The sequence below is a fragment of the Colias eurytheme genome, chromosome 15 (genome assembly GCF_061535395.1).
Source record: "Colias eurytheme isolate Ceu_HAF_F1 chromosome 15, ilColEury1 Martin Lab GWU primary, whole genome shotgun sequence".
NCBI classification, from domain to species: Eukaryota; Metazoa; Arthropoda; class Insecta; order Lepidoptera; family Pieridae; genus Colias; species Colias eurytheme.
In genome coordinates, this window is record NC_142994.1 from 6,459,714 (window position 1) to 6,483,149 (window position 23,436).

At 34.7% G+C, this 23,436-nt stretch overlaps 2 protein-coding genes across 2 annotated transcripts; one reads left to right on the plus strand and one right to left on the minus strand.

Annotated features, from left to right (window-relative positions):
* Window positions 1–6,438: 6,438 nt before the first annotated feature.
* LOC149902349 (synaptobrevin-1-like) lies at window positions 6,439–8,000 on the minus strand. Its single transcript, XM_090109784.1, has one exon. The coding sequence runs from the start codon at window positions 7,806–7,808 to the stop codon at window positions 7,440–7,442; it is 369 nt and encodes a 122-aa protein (XP_089965910.1). The 5' UTR covers window positions 7,809–8,000; the 3' UTR covers window positions 6,439–7,439.
* A 533-nt stretch (window positions 8,001–8,533) lies between these two features.
* CCT2 (chaperonin containing TCP1 subunit 2) lies at window positions 8,534–20,386 on the plus strand. The gene is made up of 10 exons (XM_090109783.1): window positions 8,534–8,673; window positions 8,818–8,991; window positions 9,076–9,211; window positions 9,352–9,571; window positions 9,721–9,859; window positions 9,943–10,151; window positions 10,801–10,975; window positions 12,107–12,284; window positions 18,595–18,798; window positions 19,814–20,386. The coding sequence occupies exons 1-10, from the start codon at window positions 8,671–8,673 to the stop codon at window positions 19,984–19,986; spliced, it is 1,611 nt and encodes a 536-aa protein (XP_089965909.1). The 5' UTR covers window positions 8,534–8,670; the 3' UTR covers window positions 19,987–20,386.
* The last annotated feature ends 3,050 nt before the right edge of the window (window positions 20,387–23,436 follow it).

A 23,436-nucleotide genomic window follows, 5' to 3' on the forward strand; every position in this document is an offset into this window, starting at 1 on the left:
GGCTTTCTTGGAATATTTACCGGAATAACGCATCCTACTTTCTATCCTACTTCCTACTAATATTATAAATGCGAAAGTTTGAGAGGATGTGTGTGTGTTTGTTACTCTTTCACGCAAATTCTACTGAACCGATTACAATGAAATTTAGCACACATATAGAGGACAACTTGGATTAACACATAGGATAAGTTTTATCCCGGAAATCCCACAGGAATGGAAACTATGCAGATTTTTTCTTGAAAAACGCGGGCGAGGCCGCGTTTGGAAAGCTTGTAAGCTATACTTGCTTCTGCTTGCGGATTCGACCAAGGCTAAAACCACACGGCACAGCTAGTTAAAAAAAAAATAACTAAGAGGAATTAATTACCTTTACAAACATATTGTAAATGTCGTAGTTGACTGTGTCGAAATCAAAGAATTGAATTAAATTTGACTAATTATTTTGACGAATGACTGGTTTAAATATCTACTTATGAGATAAACACAAACAGTATACCTAAACATCAGCAAGTTGGTAAGTAGGTGATCCTACTGAAAACTTGGGTATTATGTGAGTGTACCCTGAACCCTCTTAGTAGTTATATTATTATGTAGGTCTATGATGAGTAGATAATATACTTATAATGTAATTTTGTTTTACAAGCAAAATAAATGAGAGTAAACAAAGTAACTACTGGGTACATAATTACACATACCTAAACAAAAAATATTTTTCTGTGAAAGAAAGAAAAGAGTCACTGAATTCAGCAGAACATTATTTTCAAAACTCTAAAGTTGTATGAAATCACGAAATTAGTCACGACACTGTAATAGTTGATGTAGTAAATATATGCTTGAGAATGTTTTGTGGGCGGTTCATTCAGGAGATTCATTCTTGGATATTACGTAAAAAATTATAAGCATAGTAAAAACGGCGTAGACAAAAAGGATCAAATTTGTATATTGCATCAACCAGTCACAATAAAAAAATATTAATTCAATAATGATCCAAGTTTTTAGAGATTGGATAGGACTACTAATCTTAATTAATAAGGTATCTAATTATCTACCTAGTACCTTTGCATTATATTAACTACTAGATTACCGCCCACGGCTTCGCCCGCTTTGTCTAAAACCTAATCTATACCATCTATACTAATATTATAAAGCTGAAGAGTTTGTTTGTTTGTTTGTTTGAACGCGCTAATCTCGGGAACTACTGGTCCGATTTAAAAAATTCTTTCAGTGTTAGATAGCTCATTTATCGAGGAAGGCTATAGGCTATAAATCATCACGCTACGACCAACAGGAGAGGAGACACGGGGGTGAAACCGCGCGGAGCGGCTAGTAAATTATATATCTACTAAAACCTTCCTCTTGAATCACTCTATCTCTTAAAAAAACCGCATCAAAATCCGTTGCGTAGTTTTAAAGATTCAAGCATACAAATGGACATAGGGAAATAGGGACAGAGAAAGCGACTATGTTTTATAAATACTAGGTATGTAGTGATAGTGAAGTGTCATATTAATATGGTTCTGAAATTGTATCAAAAAAATTAGTTCAATGAATAGTGGCATGTTTTTACAAAATACCTAATGGTAATTCTATGTTTATTCAAAAGTTGTTGCTCTCAATAATATAGGACGGAGCACTTTAAGGGTTTCTTTACCTACAAACGTTATAAAAAAGTAGGTACCAACATAACATTCTCGCACATAAGGTTTCACCCGGATACAAACATCATTTGTTTTTAATTTAACTCCAATAATCATACCAAAAATGTATGTAACACCTATGACCATTTCTAGAACGATGATTTCTCCGTAGGTTTTCATCGCCTGGTAAATAGGATGTTACCTAGTGCGTTATCTATCTTTATTCTGCCGTTTTTTTGTTAAAATGCAATCATATCAAAATGAGACTGAACTCATTATCTTTCTAAATATGTATATGTATATAAAAAATAACAAGGCAAACCTACAATATGCATAGCATTTATAGTTTATACCTAGTATATTATTATTTATTATATATTATCTGTGTTTAAAGTTTTAAAATATATGTTCTCTTTATTTTTTAGGCAGGAGTTTAAAATCTAGGTCCTAGGTATATAGGTATTATTATGCGACTACATATATTTCCATTTTAGACTACCTACTTGCAAAATTTAAACTCTACCACAGTTAATATCATACTTTACTAGACTTTCTACAGTTGGTATCAATTTTATCAAAAAAGTTTGTCCCTAATATTTAAAAGAGACTGAATAAATTGATGACTGGGTAGGTACTGCATTCCGTATGCGATGACCTTGATAAGTTCGTAAATCGTAACAATATGTAGGCACTTACATGCACTTACGATACATCCTACGTGTAAGCATTGTGGGTTTACATGTCTAGATAACCTAGATTGACGTACGTAGCCACATACATACCTTACCATGCATAACGACGCACCTCATGCAGTTTCGAGTTAAGAATTTCAACTACAAATTGCTAAGGAAAATTCTTAGGCATTCTTCCACTTGATAATTGATATTCTTATATATAAAATTCTCGTGTCACAATGTTAGTCTGCATACTCCTCCGAAACGGGTGGACCGATTCTCATGAAATTTTCTGTGCATATCGGGTAAGTCTGAGAATCGGCCAACATCTATTTTTCATATGTACCACGGGCGGACCGCTAGTACCTATAATATAATCATATATAACAGTTAGAGGTAAGATATTCAAAGATAGCAGTGTTAAAAAAAAATGTTTTCCGAAATCAAATAACCTAAATTACCTTTTTTATTATTAAAATTATCAACAAATAACAATCACATGAAATGTACATACAACAAAAAAACTGAATTGAGTAGGTATATGTATTGAAATAACCGATTTTCTTTAATTTTTCAGAAGTTATATCGAATTGCCTCTTTGATGTTGTGTCTTTGGAGTTTCAAGTTGTAGTGGACTGTGGATGCACTTTCAAAATACCCATATAGATGTATAATATTAAATATAGCTACCTATATAAATAAGTAAAGGTTTTGACGAAAATCACATTCACATTCACATTCACATTGTTCGTTGTTCGTTGTTCGATGTTCGATGTTCGTTGTTCGTGTTTGTGTTTGTGTTTGTGTTTGTGTTTGTGTATGTTCACATTCACATTCACATTCACATTCACATTCACATTGTTCGTTGTTCGTTGTTCGTTGTTCGTTGTTCGATGTTCGTTGTTCGTTGTTTGTGTTTGTGTTTGTGTATGTTCACATTCACATTCACATTTTATTGTTGCTATTTGGATACCGAAGTTTTCAATTTATGGGTACAAATTCTATTATAAATTTAGTAATTTTCGTTTTACATTTTTCCTGTCCTGTAAAGGCGTTAGACATGACGTCATTGTATTATTATGTTAGCTACATTGTTATTTAAATATAACCAAGGAAAACTGCTCTACAACGGTTTTAATTGTAGATATCACGAATACGAAATTAGCATAGCGCCCAACGTAGGTATGTTTGTTTAAAAACCATGATCTAAGTCAGGCATTTCATGAAAGCGATAAACATTAAGGTCATTCACACTCTCGCACCATCAAGCAGGATGCTTGATCATACGAAATCGCACATCTGCTGTCCTCTTTCCAGTTTATAAATAAACTTGAACTTTCATTCCTTTAATAAAAGCTGCATGCTGTAATATTTCAATAACGTGCAGTTTTTAAAATTAAAATTAATAATAATCGACTAGAACGTCCCGGAAATTTTGTAATCAATAATGCATGTCTAATATCATTCGCATTCGTCTGAGTCACGAAACCGGTTATAGATTAAAAATCTATTGGTGCTCGCAAAACGTGGTTTGACTTGTAATAACAATGAGAGCAGGTGAATGACACCTCAAATTAGGAGCAGGCTGTAATCGTCGACGCAATATCGATAACAGCCTTTATTAGGAATGCTGACTTAACACCCAGTCACCCACCACTTACTTACCTTTATATTTTACCTTCCTAGTCAATTGATCGAGGTGACCACACTAGATACACAAAGAAAACCAATGAACAACATTAATAATTTATTTATGGTGAATATTCATTCACTATCTTTTGTAAATAATAAATCTACTGATATGCGAAATAAAGAAATTATACGGTAGTTAACTAGTTACTGTGCAACCAATTGGAAGGTTAAGTTTTTAGAGTACATAATATTATAATTTAAATATGTAGTTATGTATATATTTTTGTATCACATGCCCTAATAGGTACCTAAAGCCTACGACTCACCAGTCACCAGCTACCATGGTGAACTCTGAAAAAAAAATCTCCATTCACTTTTCTCCATTCCCCCAAATGCACTATATAATAACTATACTTAGGTAGTTACCTAGTTTATGAGCACATGTGTGCTGCGTTACCAAAACAATAATTACCACGTATAAATTGAATTAAGGTCGTTTATTACACTGATCTCTATAGATAATGAAGCGTAACGATGCTCCGACCAAGGTCATCCAAGTCAGTCTATGTGATGACCTGTCTCTATTGCCTACTGAGTTACTGACCAAACAGACCAGAACAAGAAATCTTTTCCGTACCCACAAATCTTAAGTTTCATTAAAAATATTCTCACGATCGTTATAAAATTCAATTGGTGTGAAGTGTGAACTGTGAACGCAATACCTGCCTATTAGATAGTGGTCAATATTTTTTATAACATGATGATTTCAAGAATGAAATAATATTACTAATAATTTTAATAAGTCGTCTTCATTTCACGCTCTAAAGCAAATTATTACCTGAACTTACGAAGTAACTATTCTCTAATCTGTGCCTGAACCTTCACTATTCTATAGTTATAAATTATAATATAAAACCGGGAAATCGAATTTGAAAAAAACCGGTCAAATGCGAGTCTGACTCGCGCACGTAAGGCATTATTTCCCTTAAATATCTATCAAGTTTTTAGTATTCATATTTCATTGTAAATTGTGATGTTATTAAAAAAAATCACATCAAAACCTTCATGCAATTTTTAATTTTAGAGCTGTTCCGGTTCATGCTACAGCCTGACAAGACAGAAGCAGACGGAACGCGTTTTAATACCTAATAGGATTGTGACTTAGATTACAAAAGGATTGTGATTTTCCCTACCATTTGAATATGAAACCCTAAACCGTCCGAAGGGTAACAAGGAACTCATGGTACTGTTACATAAGTCATAACCTACCTGCCTAACTAACTAATTAAACAAAATTAAAAGACTAAGAAGGACCTACACGCTAGACTAGTTATAGATAGTTATTCATAAAAAGGCGGACTTTATTAAAATGGTAGGAGATATCAGATATATTACTTATTATTTCATCATTTTTCCTTATTTGTACATAGTCATAGCTAAGTATGTATACGTATTGTAGGTGTATCAGCGAAGTGTACGGAAGCGGAATGCGTCTAACCTGAAGTAGGCGTAAAATGATTATTCTACAATCTACAAGTTTCGTAGCTAACTTGTATATTTATTGGAATATTATAATTATACCTATTTCAAAGCTAGCTTAGCCTACCTTTCAAATGATTTTTTAATGCGAGTAAAAAGTTAATTTCTCTTAAAAAATGGGGTCACAAATTTTTTTGACATTGTAGTTCAGAATATTGAAGTAGGTTCATCTTTAGAATAGGAACTTAATTTGAAGATGTTTAACGTACTTCATCGCAAGTGCAGAATTTAGCCAATGCAAACTTATATATTAAAAAAGATAACTACAATAAAGGAAGTACTTATATAGGAAGGAGCGATCAGCTCAAATAAAGACAAAATTTCAACTTGTAATAGTTACCTACCTACCAGAAATTTTATTTTTACTAGAAAAATTTTCGCATTTAGAAAGTATTTGAATGCAATAAAACATTCAAATATAACATTCAATCTAATATAGTCATTTGGAGACTAATCCTTGTCACCAAAACAACATATTTTAAAGAATTATTATAAAAAACATTTAATTTGTAATAAAAACATAGTACAAAGAGTCTAAGATACTACAGATCAACATAGAACTTCCTCCTTTTTTTGAAGTCAGCTATAAAGGTATAAATTACTGCATTTAGACATGATAATTTAACCTGAGCGGGTAACAAACTATATTATAAATAAAAACTTATTGTTGGTTTACAATTAACCATGTGCCCTAAGTAGTCAACATTGTTGTATTTCCTCCCACATAACTATTGGAAATCTTAAAAACAAAAATTATGACATAATATAGAAGGGATACAATTGTATTGCCAATGCAAATGCTAATAGAATATTTATTCCACTTTTTTACTCTCTGGTGTAACAACATAATAATATTATATTGAGTATAACATTTATACTTCCTTATCAAAAATTGCAACTAAACAATCTTATCTTATCAGAATAGTCAGGGAAAAGATAAAGACATAAGACAATACTTGAATAATACATACATTTATTCCACCTTTTACAATATAAACAACAATATTACAATATAAAGAGATGATTATTTCTTGGATTAGGTTTACAACATCAACTTGTGGTCAGGAGACATTGAAAAACTGTTTGGATCCAAATCCTTACAAATAAATGTTGGTCCCTTACAACAAACTGTATGAAAAAGCTTAGAAAATTAAACAAGAGTGTATATAGTACATATAATATTTTTAATTTTTATCTTTAAAGGCAAACTTTTGCTTGGCATTAGTTTGGATGTTATAGTTTTTACTTGCCCTATTTGAAAACTTGGCGCATGTTTTAGCAAATATATATTATGTCCAAAAAGACTGCAATCTATTCAACCCTGTTTTATTCTTGAAAGTTTAAAACCCATAGAAATATTTTAAAACTCTTTAAAAATTTGTGCTAGTAATACAATACATTTTGTGCTCATAACATAGTTTAAATTTTTAGTAACCGTCAATAACAACATGTAAAGCAACAATTTTGTATCAAACATCAAAATTTATATTTGTTTTAGCTTACAAAAATCGCATTCGCCTTTTTGCTTTCCCTAACCTATTATTTACTTAAAAAAATAACAATATTACAGATTGGCTTATTTAGCAAGTGTACAGCTACACCATTCAACATTAAGGGTGGATTGCACCGTATTTGGTGCAACACACCCTTATTATATCAATTTAAATTTTAAAGCAACATTAAATCAATACTTAATTATGTAATATATAGTATTAGTCTTTATGATATAACAATATTAACACTGGTCATTCCATACACATAAAATTTTATGAAGTAGATGCTTTATCAAAAGTTGCTATGTAAAAATTGTAAGAAATATTTGTATATAATATGTGCAGGCTTTTGGTTATGAAGAGTAAATTGTTAAAAAATAGTTTTATTTCGTCAGTCAAGGTACTATTGAAAAAACCTTTGTGATAGCCTTTTTCAAGATAGTTCATGGGAACTGTGTTGTTATTTATCGTCCTGCAGGTGCTTCAGGAGCTGGGGTAACCGCTGGAGCATTTGATGATGAACTCGAACCAGATGTAGCCCATACAATAATAATGATCAGAAGGATTGCGCCTATAGCACCAATAATCAACATCATCTTTAAATTTTGCCACCAGTATTTTCTTTTAAGCTTACCAGCTTGCTGTTCGAACTGTGCAGCCCCATGTTGAAGAGCATCTGCACGATTGTCCAATTCAGACAACTTTTGATCCCTTTCCAATACTTTTTCAACATTAACACGCATAATACCAACGACTTCATCTACCTTAGCTTGTGTTTGTGCTAATCGTTTATCACTTACTCTAGGTCCAGAAGTTCCACCTTGGTTTTCCATTTTTAATACTTATTAATCTCAATAGCAAGGTATTATATTTGGTATTTTTTTGTCGTGTCACAAATAAAAATTATACACAAAAATATGGCGTTCTAGAACAGAAAATGATACCATAGATAATCAAATAATGACACATTTCCTAAATGTGACTCAGTAGTCAGTCAAATGAAAATAATGTAATGTTTCCATGATATAAAAAATATAAACAAAACACCCACCACCACACAAAACACATTCTATCAATTTTTCTACCCTAAATTCAACCAATAATTCATGGTTACTTAATTTGTTTTATTTTTATTAGGTAGCTTTCTTCCTCTTCTATTTCGTGTACTTTGCGCGTAACTAGATTTATGAGACAGCATACACAAAAATTAAGGTGAGATCATTTTTTAACACTTATAATTTAACTAGCTGCTCGCCGCGATTACACGCTCGTGGCTCAACTCCTGTTGGTCGTAGCGTGATGATAGCCTATAGACTTCCTCGATAAATGGGTTATCTAACACCGAAAGAATTTTTGAAATCGAACCAGTAGTTGCTGAGATTAGCGCGTTCAAACAAACAAACTCTTCAGCGTTATAATATTAGTATAGAATATGTTAATTAAAAATTAAGTATAAAATATATTTTTTTGTCATATTGTGATGTTTCAGAGTTAAGAACAAAAAGGCTCGTATTTGTAATTTTTCTTTGTCTATGTCTAGTATCCAGACAAAGAAGTTTAAAATTGTAGTTCAATAAAAAAAAAGTTAAGAAGAGTTTCTCGCATGTTTCTCGTGATAGCGGTGCGTTGTTGGTTATTAATTATTTTTCAATATTATAATTTTTACAGAAATTAGTGACAGAAAAGCATTTAAAAATGGTGAGTTTATTTTTGATTAAATTTTCTCAATTTCATAATATTCTCTATATTGAGGAGATCAAGATATTTTCCGTAATAACCATCACTTACGGGTTCAGCTGCACATGTTTACTAAATTGTGATTTTTGTCAAAATTATTTGTAGGTATCACTAAATCCTATCAGAATATTGAAGAATGAGGCTGAAGAAGAAAAAGCCGAGGTTGCCCGTATGTCCAGCTTCATCGGGGCAATCGCTATTGGAGACTTAGTCAAAAGCACCCTTGGTCCGAAAGGAATGGACAAAATTTTAGTATCTTATGGGCGAAACGCTGGACAGGTAAAACATATAAATGTATTATTAACAAATGTTACAATATACATTTGACTTCAGATATATTTTATTCCTTACATTTTATGTCAGGTTGAAGTAACAAATGATGGTGCTACTATTTTGAAGTCTGTGGGCGTAGACAATCCCGCAGCTAAAATTTTAGTGGATATGTCGAAGGTTCAAGATGATGAAGTAGGAGATGGAACCACATCAGTTACGGTTTTGGGTAATGATAATTTCAATTTGTTGTTTCTAGTAACATATACTTTATATACAATACTAGATATAATAAATAATAAAAATATCAATAGCTGGTTTTATTAATATTCTAAAATAATATAAAAACTTACGAAACAAATTTTATAGCTGCTGAACTTCTACGCGAGGCAGAAAAATTGATAGAGCAAAAGCTACATCCTCAAACAATAATTGCTGGATGGCGCATAGCTGTTGAAGCCGCTAAGCAAGCCTTGGCTGATGCTAGCTTTGATCACCAGAAGAATTTCAATGAAGCAGCACTCAGGGCAGACTTGGAAAATATTGCTCGCACAACTTTAAGTTCCAAAATTCTGTCCAACCACAAAGAGTGAGTCATTTTATATTTTCTATAATAACCATTAAACCGTTCAAATTATTCATATTTATAGCATACAATTTCAATTCATATTTTTAACACAGTAAAATTGAAACATCAACTGATTCAAATAAACTATAATTTTAATTTAAAATTTACAGACATTTCACAAAATTAGCTGTAGATGCAGTTCTCAGGCTCAAAGGTTCAGGCAATTTGAAGGCTATCCAAATTATCAAGATATCAGGTGGTGTTCTCGAAGAATCATTTTTGGACGAAGGGTTCCTTTTAAATAAAAAGGTATAAAATACTTTTGCATAAAAAAATATTAGCGTTGATTTTTGTGTCTTTCTGCTATACACCATGTTATACTTTGATTAAAGGTGGGAGTACATCAACCCAAACGGATTGAAAATGCTAACATTCTGATTGCAAACACACCCATGGACACTGACAAAATTAAAGTTTTTGGTTCAACAATCAAAGTGGACTCAATGGCCAAAATTGCAGAACTTGAAGTAGCCGAGAAAGAGAAAATGAAGGACAAAGTCAACAAAATTTTAGCTCACAAGTGCAATGTGTTCATTAACAGGTTTGTTCATATTTCCTTCAAATATTATAAAGGTTACCTATTGTGTAGTTTATTAATATTAACAGAAAAACACTAAAAATAACATTTTATGGATTTATAGGTATAGTAAGGAGTTTTAATCCTCTATAATTAATTATTAGGTCTCTTCTCAGTAGTAAATTTATCTTTAATCTATGGAACATCTGATGATGTTTATAATTAACTAGCTCTGCCCTGCGGTTTTACCTGCAGTGGTCCACACCTGTTGGTCTTAGCGTGATGATATATAGCCTTCCTTGATAAATGGGCTTTCTATCACCGAAATAATTTTTATAATCGGACCAGTAGTTCCTGAGATTAGCCCGTTCAAACAAACAAACTCTTCAGCTTTATAATATTAGTATAGATGCCAATTACTTAAATACCAATAGTTAGAATTTTATTATCATTTTGAAGATTTCAAACAGTGCAAGTGTGTCTACCTATTGTTATATTTTTAAAGTGAAACTTTTATTACATTGTCTCAAACTTTTTGGTCTGTGTAGCGCATGTCGCGTGACGGTCGAACCGTACGATTATAGTTATCGTACAAATACGATAATTTTGTGCCTAAGTTTCACTTTTACCGTGGTTTCATAAAAACACACAACATTTTTGTATTTTATTTCAGACAACTTATCTACAACTACCCAGAACAATTATTTGCCGATGCTGGTGTTATGGCTATCGAACACGCAGACTTTGACGGCATTGAACGTTTGGCTCTTGTAACTGGAGGAGAAATTGTATCTACATTTGATTCACCCGACAAAGTCAAGCTGGGACACTGCAAAGTTATTGAACAGGTACTTTTTGTTTTAATCAAGAAATTGAAATGTCCTTGTGTTCATTTATTCTTAGATTGTAAACTAAGATGGTAATCAATATTATAAAAAGCAAAAATTGTAAGAATGTATGAATGTGTCATTGTTATGCATAAAGAGCTGATTGGCAATATGTATGTAATTTGGTATTAAATAAATATGTAGATATAGGATCTGGATTAGCACAAAAGCTTTTTACTGGGGTACTATGCGAGTTGAGTCGTTGTGATGCCAGGTAGCATTCAATTATTTTCATTCATCAAACCAACACATAATCTCAATTTATTAAGAAAATATTACCATACATATTTGATCAGCAGATAGAAAACAAGTGGAAAGAGTTGGATGAGGTCTTACTGAAGTCGGAGACATTTTATAGTGTAGTTTATTAAGTTTTGATGCGACATCAGGTGCATACGAAAGAAAGAGATGCAATTATAATCGACGCGCTTTGTTAATTGACCAGTACCAGCGTAAAAAGAACTCCGATAAAATATTGTACATAATCATATTTAAATTATACGCAAACAAACTACTTAAATATGAAAAGTAATCCCTTCTGCAAACTTGAGGTCTTACTCGTTTTACCACACCAATTAATACTACAAGGAGCCATTATTTCTTTTTTTTTTAATATTTTATTCGGACGTGTTAACAGATCACGGAACTGGCCGAAACTGATAGTTGCGTTTCGTATGGCAGCGACACATGCGTTGACAGAAACAGTTCGTCTGTTATTAGGCGTCTAGTTGGTTGTGTTGTCGATGCTTTATTCTTATCCTACTACTATTATAAAGGCGACAGTTTGTAAGTATGGATGTATGGATGTTTGTTACTCTTTCACGCAATAGTTGGTTGTGTTGTCGATGCTTTATTCTTATCCTACTACTATTATAAAGGCGACAGTTTGTAAGTATGGATGTATGGATGTTTGTTACTCTTTCACGCAAATACTACTGAACCGATTACAATGAAATTTAGCACACATATAGAGGGCAGCGTGGATTAACACATAGGATAGGTTTTATCCCGGAAATCCCACGGGAACGGGATCTATGCGGGTTTTTCTTTGAAAACGCGGACGGAAAGCTAGTTATTTATAATATTATACAGGTGCTGATCGGAGACGAGTGCCTCATCCGTTTCTCGGGCGTGGAGCTGGGCGCGGCGTGCACGATCGTGATCCGCGGCGCCACGCAGCAGGTCATCGACGAGGCAGAGCGCTCGCTGCACGACGCGCTGTGCGTACTCGCTGCCACTGTCAAGGAGCCGAAAGTTATCTTTGGAGGAGGTATGTTGTTAAGTATGTTTGTGTGTGTGTGTGTGTGTGTGTGTTAATAACTCAGGCCCTGGAATCACAGACACAATAGAAAATCTATTGTGTCGTGGACCGATCGGGCCGTTTGGGGCTCAATGGGTTAAGGACGCGTTTACGAATCTGACAAAAATACGCAGTTTTTCGGTGCATTTTGCGGCGAAATAGTACAAAACCAAATTTAACTAATAATTACCATAAATAGATTACTCCTTAATCTTTAAAAGGTACTATATTTTAAGTCGAAAATTTTGGTTTATAATATTGAAAAAAATAATTTCCGTTGCCTCTTCACCCAAAATTGACAATATCGTGCTGAATAAACGAACATTTTTCTTGTATTTAATAAAACAAATTGATTTATTTAAAAATATTTTAAGTAATTAGACATGTCTAACTCAAAAAGGTACTAGATAAAACTATCAAAATGTTACAAATAGGCTGAGAAAAAAATTAAAATCAAATCTTATTTTTTCACATATTTAGCTGTAACGCGTGATACTTATTGCATTGAAATAAGGGTTATTTTATTTGTTACTACCTTGAATTATTGCAAAACAATTTGTAATGAAATATTTTAGTAATTTAGTCTGCGCTCAGCCGCCGTTGTGAGTAGACACTGTGACGCTTGTAAGCAGCTCCTCGTTTACGAAAAGATCACTGTACGAATACAAAATATTTCACCTAATAAACTTGATCCTTCACGCATTTTTTTTATTTATAGATTTTATACTTATGGGATTATAAATTTCATATTTAGTTTCTGACTTGATGGAGTGACCTGAACGTGTACTTCGAAGACTGCTACTGGAACTAATAAACGATTAGAGCTAGGTATGCCGAGTTTGGGCTCGTTTTGTTAGTTATGTTGAGAGTTGAGACCTTACCTCCGGACTTGATGGAGTAACCTGAAGGTGTACTTCGAAGACGGCTACTGGAACTAATAGACGAGTAGAGCTAGGTATGCCGAGTTTGGGCTCGTTTTGTTAGTTATGTTGAGACCTTACCTCCGGACTTGATGGAGTGACCTGAAGGTGTACTTCGAAGACGGCTACTGGAACTAATAAACGATTAGAGCTAGGTATGCCGAGTTTGGGCTCGTTTTGTTAGTTATGTTGAGACCTTACCTCCGGACTTGATGGAGTGACCTGAAGGTGTACTTCGAAGACGGCTACTGGAACTAATAGACGAGTAGAGCTAGGTATGCCGAGTTTGGGCTCGTTTTGTTAGTTATGTTGAGACCTTACCTCCGGACTTGATGGAGTGACCTGAAGGTGTACTTCGAAGACGGCTACTGGAACTAATAGACGAGTAGAGCTAGGTATGCCGAGTTTGGGCTCGTTTTGTTAGTTACGTTGAGACCTTACCTCCGGACTTGATGGAGTGACCTGAAGGTGTACTTCGAAGACGGCTACTGGAACTAATAGACGAGTAGAGCTAGGTATGCCGAGTTTGGGCTCGTTTTGTTAGTTACGTTGAGACCTTACCTCCGGACTTGATGGAGTGACCTGAAGGTGTACTTCGAAGACGGCTACTGGAACTAATAGACGAGTAGAGCTAAGTATGCCGAGTTTGGGCTCGTTTTGTTAGTTACGTTGAGACCTTACCTCCGGACTTGATGGAGTGACCTGAAGGTGTACTTCGAAGACGGCTACTGAAACTAATAGACGAGTAGAGCTAGGTATGCCGAGTTTAGGCTCATTTTGTTAGTTATGTTGAGACCTTACCTCCAGACTTGATGGAGTGACCTGCAGGTGTACTTCGAAGACGGCTACTGGAACTAATAGACGAGTAGAGCTAGGTATGCCGAGTTTGGGCTCGTTTTGTTAGTTACGTTGAGACCTTACCTCCGGACTTGATGGAGTGACCTGAAGGTGTACTTCGAAGACGGCTACTGGGACTAATAGACGAGTAGAGCTAGGTATGCCGAGTTTGGGCTCGTTTTGTTAGTTACGTTGAGAGTTGAGACCTTACCTCCGGACTTGATGGAGTGACCTGAAGGTGTACTTCGAAGACGGCTACTGGGACTAATAGACGATTAGAGCTACGTGAAGGTAGTCGTGATGATACACCCGAAGGGCAACCGGAAAGATATGACGATCAATTTTTGAAGGAGAACATGAAGACACATTTAATTCGATTTTATAAGAACAGCCTCCTTCCAGAATTGACCGATCCAAGATTCAAAAGAAATATGGAACTACAGGAACATTCATCAAATTGCCATAGTAATATAATGAAAACTAAGAATTAATTAAAAAGAATTGTTTTTCTTGAGTTTTATCCATTTTTTTATCTTTTACCCTACATAACCCTACCCTATCTATCCTACCCTACACTACTCTACTCTACACTACTTTACCCTATTCTACCATACTATACACTACTCTACCTTACCAAACTTCACATAAACCATGTACTTAATAGTCTGAAAAAAGCCTAAACATTTTGTTTGGATAGGTGAGCCTGTTCTTGAGTTATAAAATTACAACGCAAAGTGGCATCATCACTACATAGTATAAAACAAAGTCGCTTTCCCTGTCCCTATGTCCCTATGTCCCTATGTCCCTTTGTACGCTTAAATCTTTGAAACTACGCAACGGATTTTGATGCGGTTTTTTTTAATAGATAGAGTGATTCAAGAGGAAGGTTTATATGTATAATAATATCCATTAAGTAGTGGAGAAGTACTGTTATTTTTGAGGTTTCTAATGTGATGTCGTAAAAAATTACATTTATTCCGCTTACATTGCAAACGCAGGCTGAACCCTACGAGTTTTATCAAAATAATGTACTAAGTATTATACACATTGAAAAGGTCTACAGAAAAGTCCGCGATGGTATATGTCTATCTCTTATGGATAACCCACAATAACTTTTTTTTGTCATTTACTTTTTACGACAAATAATGGCTAATTTTCGAAGCGATTTTAACCAATACAGCATTAATCCTTAAGCAATTAAATACCATGGATACATTGTTCATTTAATATAGATCTATATGGCCCTTTACACCGCATGATTTACGTGAATATTTTCGAAGATATTACAGATTTAAAAATTGCGGGACGTAGCGTTTGCGGCCGCCCGGCTATGTATTTTATACCCGTGCGAATTGCGATGCCGGAGCGGGCCGCTATATTTTTATACCTATACAACGTTCACAATTTTTCTGTAGTGTATTTAGTATCAGCATTGCACCCGTGCGAAGCCGGGGCGGGTCGCTAGTATTATTATAAAGAGGAAAGGTTTGTATGTATGTATGGTTTTCACGCATAAACTACTGGATCGATTTTGATGAAATTTGGCACAGATAATCTTTAGACCCTGAGAAAGAACATAGGCTATGTTTTATATTTATTGCGAAATATGTACCACGGGCGAAGCCGGGGTGGACCGCTAGTTGATTATAAATAGATAGATACATTATATTATCACTATCATCACTACATAGTACATATAAAACAAAGTCGCTTTCTCTGTCCCTATGTCCCTTTGTACGCTTAAATATTTGAAACTACGCAACGGATTTTGATGTGGTTTTTTTTTAATAGATAGAGTGATTCAAGAGGAAGGTTTATATGTATAATAACATCCATTAAATAGTGGAAAAGTACTGTTATTTTTGAGGTTTCTAATGTGATGTCGTAAATAATAACATTTATTCCGCTTACATTGCAAACGCAGGCTGAACCCTACGAGTTCTATCAAAATAATGTACTAAGTATTGTACACATTGAAAAAGTCTACGGAAAAGTCCGCGATGGTATATGTCTATCTCTTATGGATAACCCACAATTACTTTTTTTTGTCATTTACTTTTTACGACAAATAATGGCTAATTTTCGAAGCGATTTTAACCAATACAGCATTAATTCTTAACCAATTAAATACCTTAAATACATTGTTCATTTAATATAGATCTATATGGCCCTTTACACCGTATGATTTAAGTGAATATTTTCGAAGATATTACAGATTTAAAAATTGCGGGACGTAGCGTTTGCGCTAGTTAGATATAAATAAAGATACATGTTATATACGTATGATATAAGATTTTTGATAGATTTTATTAAAGTGAAACTTTTATTACATCGTCTCAAACTTTTTGGTCTGTGTAGCGCATGTCGCGTGTATCGCGGCTGCCGAGTAGGTATACCTACTCGGCACGCGACATGCGCTACACAAAGCAGTGTTCGGAACCGTTCGAACAGTTTCACTTTTACCGTGGTTTCATAAAACCACACAACATTTTATTTATAGTAATGTTTCAGTATATTGGAACTTAAAAAGTATTTGCAAGTACCTATCAGTAGTATATGTATGTGCCAAATAAAAGTATTTTCTTTCTAGTTTTCGAAAACCCACTTGCATTTGATACCACAACAAAATTATATACTAAAAAAACGAGCCCAAACTCGGCACACCTAGCTCAGCTCGTATATTAGTTCCAGTAGCAGTCTTCGAAGTATACCTTCAGGTCACTCCATCAAGTTCGGAGGTAAGGTCTCGACATAACTAACAAAACGAGCCCAAACTCGGCACACCTAGCTCTACTCGTCTGTTAGTTCCAGTTGCCGTCTTCGAAGTACACCTGCAGGTCACTTTATCAATTGCGGAGGTAAGGTCTCAATATAACTAACAAAATGAGCCCAAACTCGGCACACCTAGCTCAAATCGTCTAGTAGTTCCAGTAGCCGTCTTCGAAGTACACCTGCAGGTCACTCCATCAAGTCTGGAGGTAAGGTCTCAACATAACTAACAAAATGAGCCTAAACTCGGCATACCTAGCTCTACTCGTCTATTAGTTCCAGTAGCCGTCTTCGAAGTACACCTTCAGGTCACTCCATCAAGTCCGGAGGTAAGGTCTCAACGTAACTAACAAAACGAGCCCAAACTCGGCATACCTAGCTCTACTCGTCTATTAGTTCCAGTAGCCGTCTTTGAAGTACACCTTCAGGTCACTCCATCAAGTCCGGAGGTAAGGTCTCAACATAACTAACAAAATGAGCCCAAACTCGGCATACCTAGCTCTACTCGTCTATTAGTTCCAGTAGCCGTCTTCGAAGTACACCTTCAGGTCACTCCATCAAGTCCGGAGGTAAGGTCTCAACGTAACTAACAAAACGAGCCCAAACTCGGCATACCTAGCTCTACTCGTCTATTAGTTCCAGTAGCCGTCTTCGAAGTACACCTTCAGGTCACTCCATCAAGTCCGGAGGTAAGGTCTCAACATAACTAACAAAATGAGCCCAAACTTGGTACACGTAGCTCTAATCATCTATTAGTTCCAGTAGCCGTCTTCGAAGTACACTTTGGCAAGTACTTGTTTACCAATCAATCACTGTCCAATGAAATTAGGTAAATGGTATCTACTTTTGTGACCATTCAACGTTACAAACAAATCAAAGTAAATTAAAAAAAAAAACATGGCAATAAAAATAAGTTCAATTATCAAGTCGTGTCAGTTTAGTCATAATTTCGTCGTTTCTCGCATTTCGCTGTGTGTGTGAGCCGTGCACGTGTAGTAGTAAGACTCAAAACGTAAAATTGATGCGCGTCAATTTGTATATGCGTCCTTAAAGGTAAAAAATGAAAACGATAAGCTAATGTGAACTTAATAATGTGTTAATATTTATACTTTTTAAGTTTTTTTTTTGTTATTTCAGCCAAAGTATTATTCTGTTTAATATAATATTAATTATTACTGGATTACTTAATAAAGCGCGTCACACACGGTGAAGATACTATAATATTTTAAGTTAAGATTCTCTGATATAAAATATTACAGTATCTTAAGGTATCCGGTATCAGCGTTCTGACCATCATTTTTCTTTTTGTCATTGCGTACTAAGACCCTGTAGAACCGACATCCTGTTACAAATGACCCGAAATTTTGCGTCAGTGTTTCGGGTCATTTGTAACAGGATGGCGGTTCCACAAGAATTCCAACAAATACCCGCGGCCCTATCATTAAAGCGGCTCGACGGAACACAGTGGGGTTTTAGTCGGTAAGAATCCGACATAACCCACGGCTCCTTCCCCGGGGGCCGTGGGTATCTTTGGAAGATTTCCCCACTATAAAAAAAAGGGGTCTTAGTACGCAATGACAAAAAGAAAAATGATCGTCAGAACGCTTTAAGGATTGGTTTCTAATTTCTATTACGCCAGAACAGGGGCTTTTCAAATTCCCATACAAATACATGAAATTGTCTTCTACACTGTGCTAATTGAGGTATAACACATAAAATTAATAAGATATAAACAATATAATTGTTTGCAACAGGTTCCAGCGAGATGTTAATGGCTGAAGCGGTATCGCGCGCAGCGACCCGCACGGCCGGCAAGGAGTCGGCCGCCGCTGAGGCGTTCGCGGTCGCCCTCCGCCGCCTGCCCGCCGCCGTCGCTGACAACGCGGGCTACGACAGCGCCGACCTCATCGCCAGGCTGCGTGCGAACCACGCGCAGGGCGAGAACACTATGGGACTTGGTGAGTGGGAATTTTTGCTAAAGTCCGGACGCGAACTAGGAAGAATTTCGTACATTAACCTGTTATTACCTGTCACTGTCACTCCCGCGTAAAAATAATGTGTCTTGCTCGCACAGGTGCAATGACCGCCGTTCTCAGGGATTTTAAACCTTAAACCTGAGAGCGTAAGGTTTGTTCTTGATTACATGTGGTTTTTTATTGACCTTGAGTCACGACAAAACGTATCGTATAATATATCGTGTTTATTGAAAAAATTAAAAATAACTAATAAGGTATTGTAAATGAATAAAGCACATTTATTTAATAAGTTAGTAAAAACATTTTCTCCTCCAAACATTACATGTAAACTGCACTTCATTCAAAAATGTTTGTGACCACTGTCAGTAGGTAAAGAGGTCATTGTACGAAATTCTTCCTGCTCCGCGACTGGATTTTAGTACATAATACAAATATCTCCGCTTTTGTTAGGTACTTGCGCGCTAAGTACCTACCGCTAGCTCGGCCGCGGGCGGCCATGACTGCGATGGCTTACCGACAGTCTATTACGTGGCATGCGTTCGAATATTTATATTCTCTATATTGTACAAAAGTATTATGCTAAAAGGAATTTTTAGTAATAACTGCATAAAAGGGGTCATCCATAAATTACGTCACACAAATTTCAGAAATTTTATACCCCTCCCCCCGTCCTTGTCACATTTTTAAGAACCCCCTCCCCCTTATGTGACGTCACACAAACAGTTGTAGTTCAATTTTTTTTTCACATATAAATTTCACATGTGACGTCACAAAGCTTTTGAGCCCCCTGCCCCTAGTCACACTAGGTCACACCCTGACGATACCCTCCCCCCTACTAACGTGTGACATAATTTATGGATGGCCCCAAAAAATAAATGACACATTTTAATGTGTCATTGTATGGGTTATGATTGTACACTGTGTTTTGAAACAAATAAACGATTTTTATTATAAACGATTTTTATTTTATTTTTTTAATGTTCAACTTTACTTGCAGACATGGAGAACGGCCGTGTAGGTGACATGAAGAAACTCGGTATCACAGAGTCCTATGTGGTCAAGCGTCAAGTATTACTATCAGCGGCTGAAGCGGCCGAAGTTATTCTTCGCGTGGACAACATCTTAAAAGCAGCGCCTCGTCGTCGGGGCCCTGATCGTCGTCCTTGCTAAATATTTTAATATTTTTGTAAGAGAACCGTAATAAAATTGTGATGATCTTGTAACATTATGTGAAAGTATTTGGTGCGAAAGTATAGGAGAATATAATATGTCACGGATGGTTCTCAAAGTTTTAATATACTAATTTCGTTTGTCACCTATTATTAATTGAACTGTACAGTGTTCTCTTACATTTTTACTACTGCAAATGTTGCTTATATGTCTCTCGTTTAAAATGTATTAATTAAAGGTATAATTCTGTTTTATACTGTAACAATGATAGGTTTCCTTCTAGTGAAGCTGGCTGGCATTTTAAGTTAGAAGATAATATTTTATTTCACAATTAATTTAGCTTCTATTTTTGGCTGATGTTGCCTTATGTATTTACTTAATAATAAAAAATTCACAAACATGCTTTCGTTTTTTTTCACCTTTCCCTCTTTATCTGCATTGACTGACAAGTGACAGCTGACGTAATGCGCACTAAGGCTGCTTTATAAAGTTTAGTTTTGAATAATCTTTAAGTATTACTAGCGTTTAGCTACTACTATTATGTATTCTGTGGTATTACTAAAAAAATATTTAATTACTGTTGTAGTTCTTATATCAAAGTAATGGATACTTTGCTATAAGAAAGGCAGTCGATATTTTGTATTTATATCATCCTTGTATCCTACAAAATAATATAAATGCGCAAATTTATGAGACGGATGTATGTCTATTTCTCTTTCACGGGAAAATCACTGAACGGATTTTGATATTACTCGGCGGTGATGTAGCTTATGTAGTATAAGCTATAGAAATATGTATTTGCGTTTGCCCACGGGTTCGGCCGCTGGTGAAACCGCGCAGAGCAACATGTATTATGTAAAATGTTAAAGCGTAGGTACCTAGTAGGTACAGCGGGTAAAACACCAACGCATATTATAATGTATCTATTTATAGAAAACTGAATATGTTAAAGTGTTTCATCCAAAACAAGATTCCATTTTATTTGATAAATTTAGCAATTTCAATCTCAGATAATATAATTTACCTTTATTATTTGATTTGTCCCTCGCACTGTTTTACGTCCTTACAATAAAAGCTTTAACCTTATCTGAACCTTTTCATATTTAAACGACCGTTTTTCCACGTCCATATTTACAAATACTCTCGTATTTGCTTATTTTTTGTGAAAAGATCTTTAATATTTACTGAAAAAAGAAGGGTATTGTACAGACATAACAATACAATTATCCCGTGATACATAATAAATACATAGGGTCAACCGGGGCAAATGCAACTAAAAAATAACAAGTCTCAAGTTTGATCGGTTGCAGTTATCTCCTTTTATATTTGGTCATTTATTTGACCCATTTATTGTTTTTTGTATTTATTCAAGATTATTTTAAACCAATCAAGCAATACAGTAGTCTTATAAATAACTGGTAGTGAGAATATTTCCTAAAATTGGTAGAAAAAGTTACATTAACCCCTAGTCGGGGGTAAATGCAACTAACTGCCATAGCTCTTCTTCTATTTCATATAAAACAACGAATATGAATATATTTATGAGATTTCATGTTATTCATAGGATTTTGAACTGGATTACCGTGTAGCAAGGACGAGTTTTCAGGAAAAATATTATTTTTCTAAATGTGGGGCAAATGCAACTATTTGTTAGAGAATTAGTGTGGGGAATGCAAAAAACTTATTCATCGATATATTTTTATTATTCTATATATATATATATATATATATATATATATGTCGTGGCCATATCGTAGATTTGCTCATTTCATGAAATGGCCAATTTAGTTTGGCCAGATCGTTAAATCGTCAACGTTTCACGATTTGGTCATCGACATTTGGCCAGATCGTCGATCTGGCCAAACGTGGGTGGCCATTTCACGAAATGCGACCATTTTTGTTTCTTTTTTAAAAAGCGATGCGCTTCTGGCACTCGCCGGCCGCTGCCGCGGCACGCTCGCTTTGCTCGCTCGGCTCGTGCGTTGTTTATTAAAGTCTAACCTAACCTAACCTAACTGTTTTCTATTGAAAAAACCATTCATACAATAAACAAGTTCTTAAAATATTCTGAATTTTTTAATGTTTTATGGACTCTCTAAGATATTTTATACGATCTGGCCAAATGTCGATGACCAAATCGTGAAACGTTGACGATTTAACGATCTGGCCAAACTAAATTGGCCATTTCATGAAATGAGCAAATCTACGATATGGCCACGACATATATATATATATATATATATATATATATATACAATAACGTTATCTATACAATAACGTTGCGATCGTAGATGGCGCCGCATTATTTAGAGGAAAATCTCATGTACCTACTTTGATTTACCACTTTAAATCGCAACAAAAAAAAATACAGTGTACTACCTACTAAGTCAATTTTAGTTTTTGGTCAGAACAAATAATATTCTTTGTGTTAAATATTGTTAAAAACGTAAACCAAACAAAATACGTTTATTAGTTAATCAACCGTTAACTAAAAATTACTTGAACAATCACAGAACTATCCTACCTATCGTTTTTAGTTACTTATAGTCTTTAACCACGCTTTATCTAATTATAATTTTACTTATGAACCCGTCTCTGGGTATAATATCGAAGAAGAATCGATGGTTCTTCTTTAATTAATCATAAAAAAAGTATATTTTGACTACCAAGAAGGATACATAATAAAAATATCGACACTGTCACATCACTAGTGTTTTTAGTTTCATACAAAAATATAAGGGGCTATTGTAACTAACCTCACAGTTGCAATAACCCCACAGTGAAATTTTCATGAGGCAATTGTAACTGCATCAATAACACAAAATAGAGTCAACTAACGCATTAAAAATATAAATGAAATATGCTTAACGGCTTGTGATAATCGTGTCCAATCAAAAACACCTGCAAAAAATCACTCCTAAACAATTTTTTTGTCTGTAAAACTCGACACCTGTTTTTACGCACACCAACTTCAAAATAGCGGTTTGACACAATGGCCTATCAATCAAATAGTTTTCATCGTAGTGGTACCATCTATTACTTGTAAGATTTATTAGTCGTTGAGTTATTGAATCATAGGTGGCGATATATTACAACAACTCTAATAAATTAGTTATGATAACTAGTTGCCATAGCCCCATAGTTGCATTTGCCCCGGTTGACCCTATAAGATTATCATTTCATGACAGCTTCCTATATGGAGTATTCAGATCCCAGCGTCAAGGTAAATATTATTTATGTTGCTAATAAAAAAAGGAATTGGATTTTAAATACTTCTATGAGCTTTTATGCCTATTTACGTTACATAAGTACCCACGCACAATAAAGGGACGGATTTGTGAAACCAATTTTATTGTTATCCTACTTCATAAGATATAAGTTAGTCTGTGATATAAGTAATTTATAATAGATAATACCTACTCTTCTATTTTTATATCTTTACAAATATTT

Coding starts and splice junctions, on each gene's coding strand:
- LOC149902349 (XM_090109784.1), bottom strand. CDS start 7,808: ATGGAAAACCAAGGTGGAACTTCTGGACCTAGAGTAAGTGATAAACGA.
- CCT2 (XM_090109783.1), top strand. Junction 9,572..9,720: donor ATTCTGTCCAACCACAAAGA/GTGAGTCATTTT, acceptor TAAAATTTACAG/ACATTTCACAAAATTAGCTG. Junction 9,860..9,942: donor GGTTCCTTTTAAATAAAAAG/GTATAAAATACT, acceptor CTTTGATTAAAG/GTGGGAGTACATCAACCCAA.